At 44.0% G+C, this 23,875-nt stretch overlaps 1 protein-coding gene across 9 annotated transcripts in view; it reads right to left on the bottom strand.

Moving 5' to 3' along the window:
* The window catches only part of B3GAT1 (beta-1,3-glucuronyltransferase 1), a 167,842-nt gene that overhangs the window by 50,071 nt on the left and 93,896 nt on the right, over nucleotides 1-23,875 (bottom strand). Inside the window, exon 1 of one of the 9 annotated variants that reach the window (XM_029573649.1) lies at nucleotides 14,404-14,966. The exons of 7 other annotated variants lie outside the window; for them this stretch is intronic. In XM_029573649.1, the coding sequence (XP_029429509.1) occupies nucleotides 14,404-14,428 (25 nt within the window). In that variant the 5' untranslated portion in view covers nucleotides 14,429-14,966. Of the gene's footprint in view, nucleotides 1-14,403; nucleotides 14,967-23,875 lie in introns of those variants that run through there. One more of the 9 variants, XM_029573652.1, reaches the window with a different exon arrangement.

Genomic DNA, 23,875 nt, shown 5'->3' with positions numbered 1-23,875 from the left:
GTATATCCAGCTAAGTTATCTGGCCTCGTGGGCCTGAACTGGATATATTAAAAAAAGAATATTTCCGGTTAAGTTACACTCAAGAAAAAAAAATCCCAATACAGCCTGTCCTCACACCTCCTAAGGTTTTTTCTAGTAGTTAGCTATTTATATCTCTTTAGGAGGTCCACCTAGTAACTTGAAGTGAAGTATAGGTAGTAGTGTAGGGGTTAGGGGACACTCACATGCAGAGTGAGTTGTACGAACAGAACTGTACACTCTTGTGAAGATTTTATATACTTCAGAGTGAGGAAATTTACACAACGATGAGATTTGTACAATGCTCTCTCAACCTAGTTTGATGGACTCTCAACCTGGGTAACATCAAGCTAGGGTGAAAGAACATTGTACAAATCTCATCGCTGTGTGAATTTCCTCACTCCGAAGTATATAAAATCTTCACAAGAGTGTACTGTTCTGTTCGTACGACTCACTCTGCATGTCACAGTGGCCCCTAAACCCTACACCACTACCTATACCTCACCTCGAGTTACTAGGTGGGTCTCCTATGGAGATATAAATACCTAACTACTAGGTAACTCTTATTGCAAAGCCAGCCTACTTTGACTGAAATCCTGTCCTGAACTCCTCCCCCTTTTCCCAAAATAGCATCGCACCATAACGCAAGTTGGAAAATAACCCCCTTACAGGCCGATACAGTACCTGCATTTGGACACATGTTTTTAATGCGCTAGCTTTACCCATTATTCAGTAAGGGGTAATAGTGAGTCCAAAACGCGCATCCAACCTCCCTGAGACTAATAGCGCCCGCAACATGCAAATGCATGTTGATGGCCCTATTAGTTATTCCCGCGTGATACAGAATTAGCTTTCTGAGGACTTGCAGTTTGTAAAAGCAGTCCTTTGTGGTAGTGTTTATAAACTTTTTTAGGTTTAGATTGTTGTCTAGCCAGGCTCCAAGATCCCTGACGTCAGGTGAGAACATGCTATTTGAGTTTATTGATTGAGAGGAGCTTGATGAGACGGTGAGGGGGTCATGGGAGATAATGAGCATTTCAGTTTTATTGGCATTCAATACTAAGTTGAGACTAGAGAGTAAGTCTTTAATTGGCTGAAGGCAATCATTCCAATGGGTGATAGTTTTTTGAAGGGATTCTGTAATCGGGAGGAGGATTTGTATGATATGGTGAAACCATTATTTACAGCCTATATACCACAAGGGAAAAGTCAGGGGTACATATAGGCTTCTGCCATACATCAGAATTCTCTGTTCAAACCCAAAGTTTTTGGAATAAAGCCTAATAAGCTGGAAAGGCTAAACACCTGGGCGGGTTACAAAAGAAAGCAGCCACCTTATCCCAAACACTGGCAATGTCTTCTCCCCTGCTGCATCTTCCGGGCCTGCCACCTCCCTCTGGCTGTCCTTAGCTAGGAACGTGCATTCATTTTTTTTAACAAAATGAAAAATGCAACACAAGCATTCATTTTGTTTATTTCTCATCAGAAAATGAAATGAAACCCCCATCCCCCCACACCTGAAATTGTTCTAATTTTTTAAAAATTTCTTTTAGCTTCAGAAATGAAAATATAAACCCAGCGCTGCCCCCATGGGTCTTCCCCTATCCTATCCGGACGGCTCTTACCCCATCTGTGGGCCTCTTCGATGTAGAAATGGTGGTAGGAGTGATGCCCGGGCGCTCCTGCCCTGCCGGGTCCTGTTTTCCAAATGGCCCTGAGGCTGGCGCCGTCCCAGTCTCAGGCTGTAAAGCTGCAGCACTGCACAAAACCCTGGCGCCGGCCGGTACCATTTCAAATACAGGACCTGGGGTGCAGGAGTGATCGGGTTTCATTCCGCGCCCCATCTCAGCACTGGAGAAGCCCACAGATGGGGAGAGAGACATCTAGGGAGGGGAAAGTGTGGGAGGGAGGGGGTGGTTTGCAATTTTTAAATGTTGGCAGTGCTGAGGGCGGTTGATTGGGGGGGGCTCTGCCTTTCATTTTGTTGTTTTTGGGGGGGTTTTCCTCACTTTTTTCTTTTTACTTTGGTGTTTACTTTGTTTCTTATAAATTAAATGAAAGGAAACAAACAGTAAAAATTCCCAAATAAATAAAAACCAACAAAAATGTTTTCACGTGCCCTCTCTTACAATTACCCCCTTTCCCCCGCCTCAGTGCCCTCCGGCAGTGATTTTTCCTTGGCCCACAGGACATGTGTGGCCGACTGCCAGTTCCGGGGCTCTGGCTATCAGGCTGCCTTTATTTCTTTAAAATATGATTTCTATTCCGCCTTTTGCAATAATATTTTACAAGGTGGATTGCAAAGTTCATATACAACATCGTACACCATCCCCAGACGCTTGGGTCTTGCAGATGCTGCCTGTTTCCAAGCAACAACTCTAAATCCTTGGCTGGGACAGGGTCCCACATGTTAGGGTCACAAATCAGACAGATGGATGGACCTGGCTAGGACATAAAGACATACTTGACATCAGGGTGGTCTTGCCTACATTTGTAAGCTAGCTTTCCCCATTTCCAATACATACCAAATGCAAGCCAGCTGTATTGCCCTCAGCCTACCAGAAATTTTGCAGAAATAAAAAGGTGGAGAAGGAAATGTTTCTGAAAACCCACAGTACCATTGGACTACCCTAGGGGGCAGCAGTGCTTCACCAGTCCATGCAGGAGAGCCTCCAACCCTTGGTGAGATGGAGGGATGGGCGGTGCACATTTCAGAGCCAGCAAGAGATTTGCAAAGCACATTCTTTAGACTGTCACATTCCCATTCCTCTCTGTCTCGCTAAGCCATCAGTTGCTGGGATTTCAGGTGATGGAGATGGGGGAAGGGGGCAGTGATTTCAGTGTCTGCTCCTGGGGATGGTGTGCTGTGCTCTGGCATAGGAGATCTATGTGTGGCATCTGGGGTGGAAAGAGGAGGAGTGAATCTGAATCTGGATAATGCACAGCCCCTATACATTATCTGCATTTCCAGGGAGCCTGGACAGTACAGCAACAGACCCAGAAAACCACTACACAAGAGCTTCCAGGAGATCCTCACATCACAGCTCCAAATCCCTGGCATCTAAAGTCAACATTTTCTCTATTGTTCTGAGGTCTGGCATTTTTGACAACTACAGTGTATCTGTGCTTTTAACAGAATCAACAGTTCCTGAAAACTGCTAGCACAGCACTTGGGTTTCTTGAATGATCGGATATCCAGTGAAGGTCTGATGAGTAAAGATGAGATACCCCTGTCGAGGAAAGCGAGACCATTTACTCATGGTCTCGCTAATGAGGAGTTTCATCCAAGGGAGAGTTATGTTGATGGGGGATGAGTTACTGATGTCCACAGAACAGAAGAGAAACCTCGGGGTGATTATATCCAATGATTTCCAGGTACTGAAAAAGTGTGACAAGGCAGTGGCCAGAGCTGGGGGCGTGCCAGGGTGCAAAGAAAGAGACATAATTAGGAGAAATAAGCTTGAAGCAGCGCACCACAGCACATTTCCTTCCAGCCACTTCCTCCCTGCTCCCCCCTCCAACTTAATAAGACTCCTAAATTAAAAAGGCTCCCTGGGCATACCCACATCCCCCAGGCCTCTCCCCTGCTTAGCTGCATAGCCTAGCGTCCAAAGAGAGACAGAAGCTACGTCCAAATGCTCCCGTCTCGCTAGCATCGTATTACTATTTCCCTGATAATTCCCTTTTCTTTAGGACAGTCAGATGAATCTAGAACAAGTGGGGTTTGTACCCCATCCCACCAGAGACCAAGAAGAGAACCCACCAGGAGAGAGCGCCTGCTCCACCACGTGTGCCAACCCTATGGAATTCAAAGCTCTTACGGCTAGCACGCACTCTATGCTGTATCAGACACCGAAAACGGACATGATTTTTTAGTGCATCTGTACTGTATTGGCCTGTTTGTGAAGTAAGAGAAATCCCTACCAAAAAAAAACCAAAACCCCAACAACAATGCCTAGAACCTTGCTATACCATAACAGCAGTATGTGTGTGTGTGAAAGCCTGCATGTGTATGAGAGAGAGAGTGAGCTTGCATATATGTGTGTGAAAGCCTGCATGTATATGAGACAGTGTGTGCGAGAGCATGTGTGTGAGGGAGAGAGAGGGAATGTGTGTGTATGTGTGAGAGCATGTGAGGGAGTATATGAAAGAATAAATGTGTATGTCAGAGAGAATGAAGTTTGTGTGGGAGAGGGAATAAATAAAAATAATAAATAAATGTGTGTTTTGAGCATATATGTGAAAGAAAGAAAGGGAGTGTGTATGTGAGCACATGTGAGAGAGAGAGAGTGGGAGTGTGTGTGTGTGTGTGTAAGTAAGAGAGCATGTGAGGGAGTATATGAAAGAATGAATAAGTGTGTGAGAGAGAATGAAGTTTGTGCGGATCCCCCCAATCCATAACAATCTCAGGGTGACTGGAAATCAAAAGATTCCAGGTATGGAGAGTGGGAAATTTTTTAATTCTTATTAATTTTCATTTTTGGATGCTGTTTTGCAATATTTTGTGTTTGGGAAATGTTAGAACAAATGTATCTGAGTTTTTAATTATTGGATATTCTAATCAACTGTTTTGACATTCTTTTTATTAGTATGATTTTAATATGAATAATGTTTATATGTTTTGATTTTATTTCTTAATGTTTTGTGAGGAATGATGGTTTCTGTTTTTCCATTGCTGCACTGCATAATATAGTTGGGATTGTTGCAGTTTTCAGTTCAATTTTTGTCGACAAGTTTGGAGTATCTGGGGGAGGGGCGGGGCACTGAATTATTAACCTGCCCTGGGCACCAAAATATCTCAGTCCAGCCCTGCTTAAGCTTGACACAAAAATTAGCCACATCTGCCACTGACTGCCCCTGATCCCTTCCCTCCCTACCCCCTCTGCTGATCCTTCTGCCTGGCCGTGTTGCTGTGACTGTCTCCAATCTCCCCCCCAGGCCCCATCCCCTGACTAGAGCATAGGAGCTGGAGATTCCTGCTACTCCTGGCCTACTGCTGCCTGCCTATAACCCAGCTTGTCTCCCTAACTTGCTTAGTCCTGTCCTTCTCATGCTGAACTTCAGCTGCTGCAGCCATCAGTGCTGCTTGATCGCATTGTTGAGGATCAGGAATGGACACTAGTACTACACTAAAATAGGTAAATAAATACTAAGGGTGTATTGGAGGAACTGCTCCTCCTGACTGTTGAGTGTTGAAGCTCTTGGCCTTGGTTTAGGGGTACTGGGTTGGGGAGTGTCATACTCCTGACCTTTAATGGGTGGGGTAAGGGAGCATTGAGGAGAAGTGTGTGCATTGCAGTTCTGCTGGGCTTGGGCCTAGGGAAGAGGGGGCAAGAACGGGAATAAAAGACATGTGTAAGTGGAGGAGGACATTTTCACCATCAGTGAAAAGTTTACTCGGCTGTCCAAGTGTTTGGAATTTTCATATTAGAAAGTTGGCAACTCTAATGTGGGTGTGAGAGACTGTGTGTGTGTGGAAGTGAAAGTGGAAGCCTGTATGTGAGAGAAAGCATGAGAGTGGGAGCCTTTGTGCATGTGGGAGTGGCAGCCTGCTTGTGAGAGTGAGAGCCTGTATATGAAAGAGAGCATGTGAGAGCCTATGTGTTTGGGAATGTGAACCTGTGTGTGAGAGAGAATGTAAGAGTGAGAGCTTGTGTGAGTGGGAACGGGAGCCTGTGTGAGAGAGAGACAGCATGTGAGAGAGCGAGAGCCTGTGTGTGAGAGAGCACACATGAGAGAGGGAGCCTGAGTGAGAGTGTGTGGGAGTGGGAGCCTGTGTGTATGAGAGAGACAGCAAGCAAGTTCAGGGGCCTGTGTGAGAGAAACTGTGTGTGTGAGAGAGCACATGTAAGAGTCTGTGTGTGTGTTTTGAGGAGGAAGGAAAACAGACCAGAGGAGAGAGAAGTAACAGAAAGAATAAGAGACCCTGAAAAAGGAATTAGGCTAAGACAGACAAGGGGAACAAAGAGACTGGGATCAACAGATTAGAAAAATAAGATCAGACAACAAAAGGTAAAAAGAAAATATTTTGACTTTCAGCAATTGGAATATGCCATCTTTGGGAATGTGCATTTGTTATATATTTGTATTTTGCTGTTTCTTCAGTTTCCCAGTGTTCACAGAGTCTGGTTTCTCAGTTTTGTCTGCAAGTTTGTTTCTAATTTGTAGTCCCTTATTCTGTATTGGGTAAGGGTTTGTCTGTGTTGTGCATGTGTGATAGAGGTGCAGTATTTCGGCTAGCATGTAGTTTCTCTGTAGGGATTTGTAGCAGTCTGGCTTGTTTGTCCAGTAGGTGGTGTATTAGTGTTCTAGGGCTTGGCGTAATATTTGCCTTTGCTGCCTTTTTGTGGATAAGGTTGCTGCTATTTGAGTCCTGAGAGTTACTGCTGTTATGGTATGGTGAGGTTCTAGGCGTTGTTTTTTTGGTTTTTTTTCTTGGTAGGGATTTGTCTTACTTCACAAACAGGCCAATACAGTACGGATGCACTAAAAAAGCACCTCTGTTTTCGGTGCCCTCTCCTGGGCGCGAAATTGTGCGCCGCTAGCTCCTCCTTGGCCCAGGAGGGGTGGCTGTCAGCGGGTTAGGAAAACAGACGCTCAAAAATTGAACGTCATTTTTCTTAACCTGACCTGCCAGCACACTTTAAAAAATGTTTTTTTTTAACCTTTGGTTCCTCCAACTTAATATCACTATGATATTAAGTCGGAGGATGTACAGAAAAATAGAATTTTCTGTACAGTTTTTTGGGCTGCTCAGAAATTAACGCCTGCCCAAGGGTAGATTTTCAAAAAGCTGCACGCGTAAAAAACGGGGGTTATGCACATGGCCGGGCCTTGCATGCGCATTTTCAAAGGGGCCCGGCCACGAGTGTAAAACCTGTTACATGCAGAACTGCCAGGCCTCTTTGAAGGGGCGGGCTGGGACAGCGCCATTCGTCGCTGTCCTGGCGCACGCAGTTTACTTCATGTCAGGCCCTAAAGTTGGAAAACAAGAAACCCCCCCCCCCCCCAAAAAAGAGGTAGGATTTAGGGGTTGGGAAGGAAAGAGGAAGGGGAAGGGAAGTTAGGGTAGGGAAGTTCCCTTCCAGTCCACTCTTTAATTGGAGCGGTCTGGGAGGGAACTGGGGAAGGCCGGGATGTTTCGCCGAGCAGGAAATGGCATTACTCTCCCCTCCCTTGCGCCCGCCGCCCGCACATGCACGCGTGGATTATAAAATCGCCGCATCCATGCGAGTGCACCAGGAAGAGCGCGCACATGGATGCGCGCGCGCTTCTTTTAAAATCTACCCCTTATTGTATAAGGGGGTTGTGGACACATGTCCAAAACGCGTGTCCAGCCCAGTTTAAACAGTGCGCTCAGCTGAGCCTGCTTTACTGTATTGGCCTGAAAGTGTTTGGCATTGGAGGGAGTTTGTTTTCCTGTCACTGAGGTAACACCAATATTTGAGAAATTTTTTTTTTGCATGTCCTAATTCTGTTCTGCATCTGTTGCAAATCTCAAGTTCTTTTAAACTAAATTATTGAATTTTAACCAGAGTACAAACAAAATATTGCAGTACATGCAAAGTTTTTTCTTATGAGAAGGAAAACCAACAAGCAAAGAAAAACAACATGAGGAAATAATTTCATCAATAAACAAAAGTCCATAATTGGACAGACAGATGATAACAGATTGCAAGTATACCATTCTAAATTTGGCTAACCCTTCAGAATTAACAGGTAAAACTCAAATTTCTACACAGCATTACCTTTATCATCAAGAGACCTTTATAGTTGCAGGGAATCATAGAAAATAAAACTTATTACCTTATGTACTTGCAGGGAAATTTTAAGAAGCAGCCAGGACTAAAGCATGGGATTTTAGATGTAAAAAGGATTTTCTCTGCAACTGCGTATATTTGGATAAATCAGGAAAGACATTCACTTTTCCTCCTAAAAAGGAGGATAATCTCTGTCTAAAGAAAAGTTTCAACACCAAATCATGATCCATTTCTAAGGCAAAAAGTAACTATCAAAGTTTCCCTAGCAACAACATCATCTTGAGAATTAGCTAATAAAGCAGAAACATCTAACCTTTCAGATGGAACCAATATATCAATATCTCCCTCTTGAGAAGCAGGCAATCTTTTTTGAGGAGAAACATAATATGCTTTATATATAGCAGGCATTTTTTGAGGCAATATCTTCAAAATCTCAGTGAAATATATTTTCACCATCTCTTGAGATGATACATATCTACTTCTAGGAAACTTAACAAAGCGAAAATTTTTTATATCTAACTGAATTTTCAAGCATTTGAAGTCTAATACTAGCAAAAATACTCAAAAAAACAGTACTCGCCCAACTTAAGGAGCACTTAGATGATCATGAGATTCTTTATCCAAATCAATTCGGATTCGGGATAAACCATTCAACAGAAACCCTACTACAGATCGAATGTTGGTATATAAAAAATAATAAATAAATAAATACTACTATCTTTAACTGACTCGATACTACGAGGATTCGACTCTGGCAAAGCATATTGCCTAGTATTCATTGATCTACAGCAGCATTCGACACTGTAGACCACAAATTGCTATGCCGACAGATGAAAAACATTGGGATAGATGGAACAGTATTAAAATGGTTCACATCCTTTCTAGATGAGAGAACATACCAAGTAAAATTTGATGAACAGATAGATATCCAACACCTTTCATTGTAACACTGGTGTTCTCCAAGGTTCAGCTCTATCGGCTATACTATTCAACATCTACATGCTACCAATATGCAAATTACTCTTAGACCTTGGCATAAACTTCTTCCTTTTGCGGATAACCTACAATTCTATATACCACTAACAAAATCTATAGAAAACACCACATCCATAATTGCAAAATATATGACAACAATAAAAGAAAAGCTATCACATCTTAAACTTACATTAAATACCAACAAAAAATAAATCATTTGGCTGAGCCAAAAACTCCCCAAATCAATACCACCTGCTGTAGATTTGGGAAATTGCCAAATTATTCCATCGACACAAATAAGAGACTTAAGGGTACAACTTGATGAAAATCTATCAATGAAAGGACATATCAGTAAATTGATTAAAACCAGATATAACAAGTTGCGGCTACTAAGTCGCTTGAAACCATTACTAACTGCTACAGACTTCAGAATGGTTTTACATACCCTAATATTCTCGAACCTTGACTACTGCAATTCCTTACTCCTAGGTCTTCCTGCATGTCACATAAAACCTCTTCAACTTCTCCAAAATGCAGCAACAAGACTATTAACTGGCACCAGAAAATACAAACACAACATGCCTACATTGAAAACACTACACTGGCTACCAATTCAATCAAGAATCCAATACAGAGCTTTAATGATATTTAGGTTAATTTTATTGAATATTATCAATGATCTGCTTGGGATGTCACTTAAACAGCATAAACCTCAACAAACTGAGATCACAAAATAAAGGTCTCCTCTCAATCCCAACATTACAAACCTCTCACTTGTCGCAAACAAGTGAATGCTGTCTATAGCGGGTCCTTAACTATGGAATTCTATGCCTGAAGACTTAAGTACAACCGACAAAAAGAAATTCAAACAGGACCTGAAAACATGGCTGTTCCAAAACATACATAGCAAACTATTTGATTACATAATCTTATAATAAAATAAACTGTCCAGTTTCCCAAATATATAATATCTAAATAACAAACTCCAATAAAATGATGCCCTCGTAAATCATAGTTATGAAATCAATTGTATGAAGAGACTTTATCTCCTACAGTTATTACCTGTTAACCATAATCTCAATTAGCATTCTAGATGTGTTTTCTGTCCCTTTGTCTGGTCTCTCATATTTGTGAATGCTTAAACTCTAAACCATTGTGATCTTGTAATTCTCACTTCGAACAACGGTATATAAAACCTTGAAATAAATAAATAAATAGATAGATAGATAGATAGATAGATAATATGACAAAACATTATCTTTGACCAAGGCTCCTTGTATTGATGAAACTTTTGATTCCTGTTTAGAAAGGGATCCTAAGAGGGAGGAGTGAGTATCCAATATATACCAAATATGACTCAATTTGCGAGGAAACATTGACAGAAAATTTACAAATTTTAGCCACACATCCTTCTACAAAACCTTCAACACGCTGCAGAGAAAGAGCTAAGTCACCCAAGGAAATATTCTTAGAAATAGAAATATTAGTATTCCTTAGGCGTTCAGGGAAGGCTACAGGAACAAAAGAGAAATAGTTTGAGGAGGAGGCAAAAAAAAAAACACCCACTCATCAGATCTTAAGGTCTTAACGTCTCTAATGGGATTAGCAGAGGATGAACTCCCCCCCACCCCACAGGCACCCAAAAACATCTTTTGGCAAGATCCTCTTCTAAACAAGGTCCAGTGATTGCTCCTACTTCACACACTTCAGGAGGAGACAATCGGGGGTCCACAGAGGAAACTGAATTGATGAGAGGCTGTGAAGGAAGATTCCGATTCTTGGGGCTTAGAGACACACATTGATCAGAGGTGATGCTGAAGATTCTACCATCAGTGTCCTTCTTAGAGCACACCCAACTTGTTGGCTGTCGGGAGTGGTAACCCAAAAGTCCAAAGGGCCAAAAGATGATATATTTTGCCTCTTCCTCTTTTTACCCATGAGCTTACCAAGTCAACTTACTTGGAGAGGAAGAACAAGAAAGAGAGGAAGAATAAGAAAACACCTCAAGGCTCTCAAGGGCTTCCCAAGGGGCTCACAAGGGGCACGCCCCTTTGGCTCATGACTTAGGTTGCGCGCCGACAGAGACACACCATAGGCTTGCCAGTCTTTGTAGGTTCCTGACACTTAGGTGGTGACATCAGCGGAGAGAAGTCAGCAGATTTCCTTCCACCTGCCTGACAATCAGCAAATCTGGGAACAAGCAGGTGATTCAACCTCACTGGGTCTTTCAAGCACTCTGCAGGCTTGCTGGTCTTTGTAGGTTCCAGATGTCAGCAGGCAGGAGTCAGCAGCGTTCCTTCCACCTGCCCACAGTGCCCAATAGTCAGAGAATCTGGGAACCAGCAGGTTAGTCAGCCTCACCAAGTCTCTCCGTAAATCAAGCTCTTATGGGGGTCCATTTTCAGCCACTGTGCAGCTTGGCTAGTTAGCTAACTTTAGGACAGCCCTATGGCCCTTATGCGGCTAACTCTGCTCCACCCAGAAATGCCTCCCGCCCCCCCTCCCCCTCCCCGAATGCTCCCAATTTATGCAGCTAGAATTTAGCCACATATGGAGATGAATATCGCTGGGTAGCCATTTAGATGGATAATTTTTCAGTGGCTTTTGAATATCGACCGCATGATGTTTATTAAGATTATTGATATTTTATTGTAATTACGATATTCTCTGCATTTGTGAAAAGATGATTCATAAAAGAATACATTGATATTTGTTTTATTATGTGATTAGATCTGATGTTTCTGATAAGTGTTCTTTGTTTACTTTCTACATGGTGTATTTATAAACTGCAATAAATATAACAAATTAATACAGATTAATAAGGCATTTGAATGCTGGTAAATACTTGGAATAATAGAATTAAAATATTTTAAAGCAATACTCATGAAACCCATTGTCAGGGGCACTCAAAGGCATTATTTATTGATAAGAGTACAACTAGTAGGGTCTAGACCACTATGTCAACTGCCCCACCCATGTTAACTTTGAGCCCTCCCAAAAAATCATTTCTGGCTAGGCCACTGCTGTGGACATTCTGGGGTGGAGTACCATTATCTGGTTACATTAGATGGATAATCCTGATTTTTAGCTAAGGTAGCTCGATAACTTTAGGGCAGTTGAGTTTATTTAATGGTTTTTGGAGCTTTGTTCCAGTTCAGGTTCAACAGAGACCTCCACATAATGGCTCAGGTTCTGTTCCAGTTCAGGAAACTTAAAAGTTCAGTTTGGTTCTTGGTTCAAGTTCAGCTTTGGTTTGAATCTCTGGGGAGGCGGGGGTAAACCCCCTCTAAAGCTCGAGTCATTCCAAAACAATTCCGCACTAGCTTCCCCAATGCTCATCACCATTTTTCTAGTCTTTCCCTTTCCAGTGGCCAAGCCAAAGCCGGTCTGGGCCTGCAGCAGGGGACAGATTCTCCTAACGCTCTCCAGATAGGAGGGGAGGGAGGGAGGCAGGGGTGCAGCTGTTCGTTGGGAGTCACTGGAAAGTGAATCCAATGTGTTATCTTGGAGCAGTTCTGAACAAGAGCAGAGAAGCCCACAAAGCCGACTACTGAGCGCCATGTGACTCAGAAAGGCTTCACAAAGAAAAACAGTTGCAGACCAATAGAGAATGGTGCGCTTGGCCAAGTGCACCATTTAGCCCCCGTTTGGCCGCGTGTTTTAGACGCGCTACTATTACCCCTTATACTGTAAGGGGTGATAGCGCATGGAAAATGTGCGGCCAACCCCCTGAAACTAATAGCGCTCATCACATACAAATGCTTGTTGATGAGCCTATTAATTAGTCGCCCGAAATACTGAAAGTAAAATGTGCGGCAAGCCGCACATTTTACTCTCAAAAATTAATACCTGCCAAGGGCAGGCGCTAAGTTGGAAGTGACCCTGAAAAGTGTACAGAAAATTCTGCTTTTCTGTACACCCTCTGACTTAATATCGCTGGGAAATTAAGTCAGAGGAACCAAAAATTTAAAAAAATAAAATTGAGCATCGGTTGTCGGACCCGCTGACAGCCATCCCTCACGCTAATAAGGAGGTCCTAGCTCCTCCTTATTTAAATACAGAATTGTGTGCCCAGGAAAGGTGAGAGTGGGGAGAGTGGGCGCTCAACTCGGAGAGAAAGAGAGAGAGTGAGGAAAAAAGATGGGGAAGAAAAAGGGGACATAGAGGAGGAAGACAGATGGAGAGAAAACAACAAAAGGGGAAGTGTGTTAGACACAGAGGAAATCAAAAGTGTGTGTGTGTGTGTTGGGGGAATAGAGAGAATGGTGCAAGGAGAGTAGAGAAAGGCAAAGAGGGAGAGTGAGGAATAAATAATATTCGAGGGGCATCAATTTACATGTGCTCGCATTTGCATACCCGCAGAAAGAAAGTACCCCGGCAAAAAGCACGTGCAGGGCGGCAGTGCACTGTTTCCCTGAGGTTATCAGCAGAAGGATTTTCCTTCTTGCTGCTGCAGCTGACTTTTTTTTTTTTAGCCACAGTTCTACTAAATTTAATTAAATTAAAAATGTAAAGCCTGCACTATCCAATGTTTTATGCGGCTTACACTTCAACATACACAGCATCTTAAAACAATATAACAAACAAATAAAAAGGATAAAAATCATCAAACAAGTTAATAAATTGACAATATACATATAAAAAATAAATAAATTAAAAAACACTATGCATTCATGCTGGTGGCCAAAATCTAAGTACAGTGCTTTCAACAATTATCCATTTTGTGCTCTTAACATTTACAGCAAGTTTCAAATATCGCCAGGTCACTTTTTCTCTGCCAATGCATTCTATATAAATTTAATTAATAAAAGGCTTGTTTAAATACGTTTTAAGCTTTTTTTTTTTTTTTTTTAATCTTCCTGCAGGACTTTTTTTTCGCATTTCCACCAGCAGGAGATTCCAAATTGTGACCCTTTCATCAGAAAAAGAAAAAAAAAGCCTTTCTCTACAGGTTACTAGTGAATTATTTGGTAGGCTGGGACTGCTAACGAGCAGTGGCCTTCAGATCTTAGAGACCCCACTGGAGGTGCATCTTGAAAAGTGAGTTTATACAATGTGGAGAACTCTCACCCAACACTTGACAAATCCAAGCAAGAACTTTATATCCGATTCGAAAATGAACTGGTAACCCACTGAGTTCTGTATCATCTGAATTGGTTTAATAAGCTAAAGGAGTAACCCTAAAAATAGGGAATTACAAGGCAATGTAAGTGCCCGCACAACTGTCCTAAAATCTGACATGTTTAAATAAGGTTTTACTCTACAGAGCCTTGGTGATTTCTGGACTGGAGATTTCACGTGTTCCTTCACTGTTAAATCTGAATCAATTCTGACATTTTCACTAAAACTTTACTAAAGAAAGGCAATGTGAGGCCTGGACAGAAGCAGCACATTTCAGCCCAGAGAAATACAAGATTTGGGCTCCTGCTGCTGGAGAAGATCCCAGGCGTTCTTGTTGAAATTCATAAGCACTTTATCCTGGGGAATGGGCAAATTGCTGGCTTAGTGGGGTCTCTCCCTCCCGAAGTGGCCTCCGCATCAAATCCGGGACTTGCAAGGAAGGCGGCAGCAAAGTCTTCCTAGGGTTATCCCCCCCCCCAACTTGGAAACCTCAATTACAGCTTTTTTTTTTAAAGATTAAATTCCTCACCTGCCACGTGCAGGCTGCTGCACATAATTCTGCCTCTAACTCCGGAAAGATTGCGCGCTGCAGACTCCTTCTCGTCCCCCTCCGCTTGAACAATTAGGGCGATCGGAATATTTCAAAGCGCTCTTCATATTTTGTTGAAGTCAGCTCGAGAATTTCTCACCCAGTACGCGCCTCGAGAAAAGCGAGCTCCTGAGCTGTCAGCAATGATTTTAAAACTGCTCTTCTATGTTAATAAAAAAATCTAATTTGAATGAAATCTTTGCACAGGAGCATAGTAAAGCAATACAAGGTGTTCATCAAAGCTCAGCGTTTTCACACGAGGAAGCCGACATTCTCCATCCATCTCGCCTTAATATCCTCTTACCAGATTGCTGTCTTTAATAAAAACTTTAAAAGGGCAGCATCTCGGAGCTTGCCAGATGCACAGCGCTCTGACAGGACTGCTCTGCCACCTTATACAGAATGATGAATCCGCGGTGCTACAGCAAAACAGGGTGAGGGCTCCAAGCCCCAGACACTGCCTGAGTCTGGGAATACTAATCCGGAGGAAACGGGGCAATGCACCAGACGCGTGGCTTTATATCCGGGGGCGTTAACAATTAGGAGCATAGGGCATTTGTCTAACAGCCCCCCTGGTTTACGGGGCTGCTGTATACTGTAATTGCCTAAATAAATGCAAAAGTAATAAGGTGGGCTGGTGTGATGGATCTGTAGCACCAACAGGGCTTTTTTTTTTTCTGTCTGCCAGTACTTGCTGGTACCTAGCACCGGCACATTCTCCCCCCTGCCCCTCCCTGCATCAGCACATGGGAAGTATTGGGGGGGGGGAGGGGGTGGGGGGGAGAACGAGAATGTCTCAGAGTATTACAGAAAAGAAAAAGGGGGATATGACTTAAACTATCTGAGAAACACTTCTACAAGGGACAGGCTGATGGCGTTACCTCCCAACACTGTATCTAATATCTATGAACGTGTAGTTCCTGCATTCTTGGATGCAGCTAAATTATCCCCAGCAGTAAACCCTGAGCTAGCATTTTGCAGTTTGCAGATCATCCCTGTAGGCACCTCCACTGAGGCTCTTCTGGACTGGCCAGCAGTGCACTATAAATCCAGGAGGTGCAGCTGGAATGGTGGGGCAGTTTTGGAGAGGCATTGATGGAGCCCCATTTTGGTTCCAGGTGCCACAGATCTGGAAGGGATTGCCTTGAGAGTGAGGAGAAGAATTGAAAGATTGGTTTGTGTTTTTGGATCTCTATTTTTTGAGGTCCTGTGCCTGCCCAAGGAGGATCACCCCCACCCACCTTGGAAGGGCAGGAAGGTGCTGTGACGCACTCCAACCACTTAGAGAAAGGGACAGCAGTAACCAGAGAGAGGAGAAGAAGAAAGAAGTATTTTATAGACATTTTATTCTTGTGTTTTGGGAGGAAGTCTATTGCCATCAATTCCTGCCCACTTAGAGAAGTGGAGATTTTTGGGATTTTGAATATCTTTTTGGGACTTTGCCTCCTAAAGCCTAAGTTTCCCATCAGAGAGAGAGAGAGATAAGGAGATCACTCAGCAGTGTGTTATCAGTCTTCCCCTCCCCCACTTCACTGCATCTTTGGCCTTCTAGTTCCAGTTTCTTTGTGTAGCTTCCTCTTCGGGACCTCACATAATGAAATCCCTGGGCTACTCTTACTCCCAACTCTCCTTCTCTACCAGTTAAAACAGTCCATTAGCCCGGGGTGCCAGGGTTCGTTCTGGTAGAGGAGGAGGATAAGTCTCCGGGGGCCTGTGCTCACATGGGTGGGAGCCAGGTCACACTATCTCTCAGTTTTCCTAGTGTTTGCCATCCCAAGGGACACTGACTCAGCTGACTAAACTTGGAAAAAAGCGCTTTTGGCTTGTATGAAGATTATATGGAGATCCCAAGCATGAGTATATCTATGACAGCAACCAATACAGAGGCTGAGAGGTTTTTGTATTTTTGACATCCTGTCATGGTTGAAACCCCACCTTGTTTGTGGGAAGGCTTGGGATCTAGGTCATTGCTTCTCTCCAAGAGGAGTGATCAAGAGAGTGAGGAGTTTGCTCTTGGTCTTTGCCAGCCTGGACTGACCAGGAAGAACAAGGTTTGCTGTTGTATTTTATGGATCCTGACTGGTTCCTGAAGGAGGAGAGACACCCTGCATCAGGAAGGGATTGGGTCCTTTTGCCCAGCTACCAGTCAAAGGCAAGGGTGAGGAGAGTAAAGGATGTTTTGATAGAGTGGACTGTTTTTCAACCAGAGCTGCTGGGTTTTGGATCATCTTTAAGACTTTGTACAAGGATTGTTCCATGCATCCCAGTATATGCTGGAATTACAATCAAGCTACCTTACCCTAAACATGTTAACTATGGATGGTGTTATAGAAGGGAGGAAAACAACCAGGAGACAAGGAGACTATGGTTTTTTGACACTGACTTTCTTGATGTTCCTTATCTTTTCAATTCTTGCATCTTGCATCACACAACAGCAAAAGTATTCCAGAAGGAAGTAGTAACGCATTGCCTGAATTTTCCTCTCCACATCTGTCATAAAGGGAAGACTTCTTTTTGTCTTCTCCACTCTCTTGATCTAAGCAGAAGGGTACACAAACAAAACTGTGCCACACTAGGGCTTTAGCCACTATGAGTCCCCTTGGAGCACGAGGCCAAGGTGCTGTGGCTGACCCAATGCATCGAGGGGCACCAAGGACCTACCTCAGCAAATCTTTCTTAACGGAAAGCATGGCGGATGCACAGAACGGTCTCTGAGGGAATGAAAATGAATGACATTCATTCCTGCAGCATAATGTTATCAGTAGAACCAATGGCTGCCTTGACAGCCTTGATGTCAAGGAATTTCCTTCCATCATGCTCTGTTCAAAGGGGATAAGGTATCAATTGCATTCCAATTAAAGTGAAACTGCATTAACTGGGATTCAGATCAGAAGTATTGCTTCAGGCTTACCAGAACTCAATAACTGCAGAATATTACTAGATTGCAGAGATTAATAAGTGTGGGATTTGCCTTGGGGGATATGTTGGGCGTCTTCTGCATGGTTTCAATGATCAATGCTGTCAAGTCCTCTCAAGGTTGTCGCCCTCAGTTTCTAAATGTCTTTGAATACAGAATTGCTTATGTTATTTAGGAGATTTTTTTTTTTTTTTAAGAGATCAAGACAACCAAAAAGATCATGGCCCACACTCTTACACAGGACAGATTACATTTCACCTCCTTCAGCATTAATGTGATCAGGCAGCATTCTGCTTCAGAAGGGACCAGGCCTTGCGGAAAGTCCTCCGAGAAGCTCCCCCACCCCTGCCTTCAGCTACACCTTTAAAGCTGGCGGGCAGGGGTCCTGTAAAGCCCTGCTGTGGATCCGGCGATGGGCGGGAGGAAAGGATTATCGTCAGAGCCCACAGCATTTAGAGGGCTTTACTACCGAGGAGACGCTTGACACAAAGATACGGTGCTCCAAAATAAGTTTTTAGCAAACAGTTGAAATTAAAATGTTGCAAGTTACGGTTTTTCTTTCAATGGGTACTGAGATTTTACAAGGGGGTTGCTAATCCTTGCTTATGCACCCTCCTTGGATCCCCTCACATGTTTTCCAGGCGTTTAAGGCTTCCTTGGACAGATGCTGGGCTCTCTGCCTCCCAAGAACCTGTTTTTGGTACCCCATTCTCTAAATGCTCGAAGCTTTCTTCTGCAAACCTCTCTCCTCTCCTTTGCATTCTCTTGGACTGTTTGATCACATCACCGGAAGGGGAGCTCCCTCCTTTTCTCCCTGTCTTCTTCCCACACTGCTGGTTACCTCAGGACAGGCGTCCACTAATTATTTCTGCCTCTTCCTGCAAAGGTCTTTGTTCATGCACAGAACTTAGCTTAGGGTTTTCTTGCCCTCACAGAAAGACAAGCCCAGGGTGAGAGGTTTTCTTCCTCCGGACGGGGATACGCTCCATACCCTGCTGCTGAATCCTGCAGAAACAGCTTCCTACATACAGTAAAGTATCAGGGGCACCAGCACAGGGACTTTCTGTAGGGCCCTCTCTACCCACTAAAGGACTCTGGAGACAGAAGGCAGGCCATCCCCTTCCCCAGAGAGATGAAAGACTGGACTTCTCTCTCAGCTCAAACCCTCTGACCAGAATGTTCTTGGGTTCATCCGACCAATACCATGGTCTACAGCACTATGGTCATTCCTAGAGGGAAGTTCCATAGCAAAAGCTTCAGTCCATTCACTACTCTAATAATCTCAATATGTCCTCCACTCGGAGGAGCAGAGACCTTAGTAAAGAGACCATAGACCCCTTTATATTCATATGGCACAGCCTAGACCACGAGTTGTGTCCACAGCCATCACTGGTACCCTGATTTTGTATCTCTTTTGGTATATTAGGGTAAGGAGTTGTTTAGTGCAGTGCTTGTGAAAGGCTGCCCCTCAGTCTGGCCTACACTCACTCTATTAGAGGACAAGATGGAGAGATTAAAGTGAATAAAAAAGGATGAATCACTTCTGAAGACACCATTAACAACAAGCTAATGCATTATTTGTCCTGAAAGTCTTCAGATTTGAAACCCAGCTACATGAAAGCTGGGGGGATGCAATTAATAGCACAGGTTGAGGCAAAGTGAAAAATGGGCACATGAAAAGGAGACCATGGGGCAAACAGTAGAAGGGCAGGAATGAGCAAGGAGCTATTCCTGGATCTGGGCCGAGACCCTGGCGTTGGGGCCCAGCTTAGGCTAAGGCATCGGCTTTGAATAGGCTGAGGCCATGGTGACCTACCAAGGCTTCGGCCTAGTCACTGCTGGCATATCCCCACCATACTGGGAGCCGGGGGGGGATCTTGGCACTGGCATTTTTTCGGGGAGGGAGGCCTAGTTTTCGTTTTTTAGCTGTAATTTTTTTTTTTTAATTCTTTGATTCGTTTCTTTTTTTTTTTTCAAACGAATCAAGCAATCCATGAACCAAAATTTGTGGGGAAAAGAGCTCCCAAAAACAAACCAAAAATTGAAAACACATTTTTTTCCCCTGCACATCCCTACCCTTTTTTGTCACGTTCCCCGTGGAATGCCTGCTCTGTTTGCAATAAGCCTGTCTACATTCATGATCTCTTTTCTCTCTCACCCTGACTGAGGTCTGGCTTTCCCCTGCAGACTCTGCTTCAGTTGTTGCCCTCAGTCATAGAGGTTCTCTTTTCTCCCACCTACCTCATTCAATTAGCCAAAATGCTGGTGCTGCTGTTCTCCTCCTGCAGGTTTCAACCTAGTTTTTCTTCTCAATTCAACTTATTTTCTTCCTTTGAGCCCCACTGATCTGACTATTCACTCTACTATCTCTCTCGTTAGCTGTCATCTAGTGATCCCCTGAAGAGTTCCCCCTTCTCCTTTCCCACCAACTTTGACATCTGCCTTCCCTTCTTCCTTATACTATCTTCCTCCTTCCCTTCTTCCCTTCTTCCCAAGGACTTTAAATTCCATGCTGACGGGCTCCTCTGTCTTTTATTCCTCAAAGCTTCTTGCCTTAACCTCCTTATTTGAGCTTCAACTATGCTGTAGTGCTCCCACTCATCAGCATGGCAACTACCTTGACCTTGTCCTTTCTTCCAATTGCTTTCTCAGGTTTCTCTACCGCCACTCTACCCCCTCCAATAAAGCAGTCACACAGGAGTGGACATAAAGAAACTTACTTCCGCCAGCTCGGTAGTGACAACTGCAAAAGTGGCGGAGCGCTCCCTGCTGTCCGCCCATCTTGTCTGCCCCTTCTGACCAGTCCCAACTACAGTCTATTCAAAATTCAACTACATGGCCTGACTTATCTTCCTCTAAAATCATTATGATCATGTAACCCTTCCTCTCAAGCCAATATATTGGTTCCCCATCTGCTTCAACATGCAGCTCAAGCTTCTCCTACTCACCAAAAAGTGCATTCACTCTGCAACTTCTCATTATTTCGCCTTTCTTATCCCCCTCACAATCTCTATTCATGGAGCAACTCCCAACTCTGCGTTTTCCATTAATTTGATGTCTGGAATGGCCTTCCTGAGTTGCTGCAAAGTGCTTCCTTTCCAGCCACTTAAAATCCCCACCTATTTGAGGCAACTTCTAACTCTTAAATACTGGCTTTCTCTGACTTTAACCACATTTTTTCTAATAAATAAATTACCTGGGAACCTGGCACTTACCCTCCCCAGCTAGGGCTGTGGATCCTATGATCTGCCCTCACATTGGGATACTACTGGTCAGCTAGAGGAGCGCAGAGATAACATCCTAAGGTGGGGAGAGGAAATGAAAGGGGACCGGGTGGTGCATGGCTTGCCCTGCCCCTCTTTCCTCCATTGTCTGCGTATTTTTCATATTTTGTAAGCTCCATGGAGTAGGGACTCTTTTATATGTATCTGGACAGCGCTGTGTATATCCAGTAGTGCTACAGAAATAAGTAACAGAGAAGAGTGAGCGCAGCAGGCTTGAAGGAGAAAGAGCAGAGCTCCAGCAGTCTCTCATTGGAAGGGACAGCTCATTTAAAAAAAATTAACCCTATTGATTTTTTTTTTGCATTTCTGCCTCAAAAATTTCCCAGGTGAGTGCCTCGCAGCAAGGCATTCTTGGTTGTACAACAGATGCTACCCCAGAAATCTAACAGCGCTCAGCTTTCCTCTAAAATGCTCCCCTTGCTCAGGTTTTCCAGCTTGGCAGCAGTGGAGCAGGAGAAGAAGAGCTGGCAGGGGGAGCTGCAGGTGGCAGCCGTCTCTCTCTGGGAGCAGAAATAGCTGGAAGAGCTCCGCATTTTCCTGGACAGTCCAGTGGGGCACACCTCCACCCAAACCAGCACAGAGGACAAACAGGGGCAAAACGGAACAAGAAAAACCCTGGCACGTGCAACATGAAATCCCGCAAGCAGTAGCCACAGAGCCAGATTTGCCAGTCACTCGTGAGCCATACCTATTTATCTGTTGCCAACATGGTTTTCCCGCAGGAGAACTGGAATATCAATAGGATACTTTGAAAGTAGAGTACAGTGTATTTTATTTTACCTTATCTGTTCGACCCGATATTTAGCTAGAATCTAATGAAGGAATGCCTGCTGATTGCTTCAGATTTATGTATAATTGGTTTTCTTGTATTTTTGTTTATATAATTATCATAAATCTCTCCAGGGTTCTCTAAAGAAAGCTATGCTGTAAGATGGAAGAATTTTCCGGCACCGGGAGGTTCAGGGTGATATTAAGAGGGGTTTCTTCCCCCTAAGGCAGGGGTGGCGAACTCCAGTCCTCGAGGGCCACAAACAGGCCAGCTTTTCAGGATAACCACACTGAATATGCATGAGATAGTTCTGCATACATTGGAGGCAGAGCATGCAGATCTATCTCATGCATATTCATTGTGGATATCCTGAAAAGCTGGCCTGTTTGTGGCCCTCCAGGACCGGAGTTTGCCACCTGTGCCCTAAGGGGATGGGCAGAACCTGAGTGTAGATGGTGCTCCGGTGAGTGCTTAGAAGGAGTCTTGCAGGAGTCATTGGGTGTTCAGCTGAAGGGTTTCTGGGGAGTCCTACGAGATGAGTAGAACCTGGGATCTAAGCAGGCCAGCACAGAAACTTTCATGCATTTACCATTTTATCCTAAACATGTACAATTGCACCCCATGCCAAACTTTTTCCTAACTTCCTTCTTCTAAGCCGCTAGCGAGTAAGCTTTCTGGGCCTCTGAACTGCTTCAGCGGCACCAATCCAGGATTTAAGGGAATGATGCCATTAAGGTGCCCGGACGTGAGAGACTGGGCTGAGGGCATCGCTCACATCCAGGATTCCTCATCAGCCTCTTTAAGTGTCACCAATGTGTAGATATTTTACCCTAAACAAGACAGGTAACCTCATTTCTTTTTGCCCATAAATTGTTGGACTCGTGAAAAAAAAAAAAAATCTGTGTGCACAATAATTACCTTCATTACCTTTAACAGTTTGGAAAGCTTAGAATATGAGAGATGCCAGGCTGGGTCAGAGCAAAGGTCCACTGAGCTCAGCATCCTGCTTCTGACAGCAGCCAATCTGTGTCCCAAGTACCCGGCGGATCCCAAAGAGTAGATCCATTACTTATTGCTCACGCCCAGGGATAGGCGGTGACATGAAGATCATCTCCATCAAAGCCCGAGGGATTTGGCGAAAAGAAAGCAAGAGATAACAGCGGAAGTCAGGACTTTTCCCTGTGGCGGAAAGGCAATCTGTGGTTAACATCCTGATGAATACGGCAAGACCATGAGGGTGACAAGCTCAAAAGTTCAGCGTCTGCTGTTGAGGTGTGGGGATAGATGGGTGGGAATAGGGCAGGAATCTGCCCAGAAGGGTGAAGTGGTCAGTGACAGTCAGACAGTACCTAGGAAGGCAGGCAGGTAGGCAACAAGATCCAAAAGGCAAAGAACCCAGAGATTACTGAACAATGACGACAAAAGACGGCAGGCCGAACGAACACAATGTGAGTACAAACAAAAAAAAAAAACCCTCTACAAAAACCTACCAGTCTTCAGGGAATTATAAATGAAAGTGAGGTTTGCAGCAAGGACTGAGAATATTGTAATCAGGCAGTAATTATGGCACATTTCAAATCAGTCAGGCAAATTACATTGCTATTATCATTACTGTCACTATCATAACGTCGTGCAGGGCCGAGTGGGTGACACTCCCTTGTACATAATTATCTGTTCAACAGCTCTGTGAGCATGACTGGGGGAAGGAAACACTGACCTCGACTCAGCCCCTCCTTCCGTAACGAAGTCAATGGGCAACCAAGGCAGATGGAATTGTATCGGACGCCAACGCGGTCAGAATCTGTTTCCATCACAAGACACCTGGCACCCATGATTTAGTGCTTCAGACAAGGTTAAATGGCACTTGAACATCCATGGACATATACTGGACATGAACATACTGAGAGGGGACACGTGAGAGCGATTAAGAACAGATTTCAAGTGCCCTGAAGGCAAAGCCTGGGATTGTAGGATGGCTCAGGTCGGTTGGTGCTGCACGCTCCCCTGCACGGCTGCAAAAAGCCAGGTGTGAGCAGGATAAGCGGTAAATCTGCGAGATCCAAGAAGCGTCCAGTTGGATGGCAATTTTCAGACTGCCCACAGATGTGCAAAGTTGGGTACTCTTTATCTGTGGACTTTGCACCAATTTTCAACGGGAACTCCCCTTCCCTCAATAAAAAAACAAACGAAAAAATCTCTTTGAAAATTGTCTAAGAAAAAAAATTGTAACGACACAACTCTGTACCCACCATTTGTGTGGATGCTTCTTCCGAATAAAGTTCTGGGCATATTTTGAAAATGTAAAAAAGTAGCCGGGCATTTGCAAGCCCATTTCTGAACCCCACCACTAGAAAGCAGGATCGGTGCAAGAGTATTTGGCGCCCTAGGTGAATCTTCGATCTTGCATCCCCCTCTTCCAATTTACTTACTGGCAGCAGCTCC

This window comes from Rhinatrema bivittatum, chromosome 12 (assembly GCF_901001135.1).
Source record: "Rhinatrema bivittatum chromosome 12, aRhiBiv1.1, whole genome shotgun sequence".
Taxonomy (NCBI): Eukaryota; Metazoa; Chordata; class Amphibia; order Gymnophiona; family Rhinatrematidae; genus Rhinatrema; species Rhinatrema bivittatum.
The sequence above is the reverse complement of the archived record's forward strand: the minus strand, read 5'-3'. Positions and strand labels throughout refer to the sequence as shown.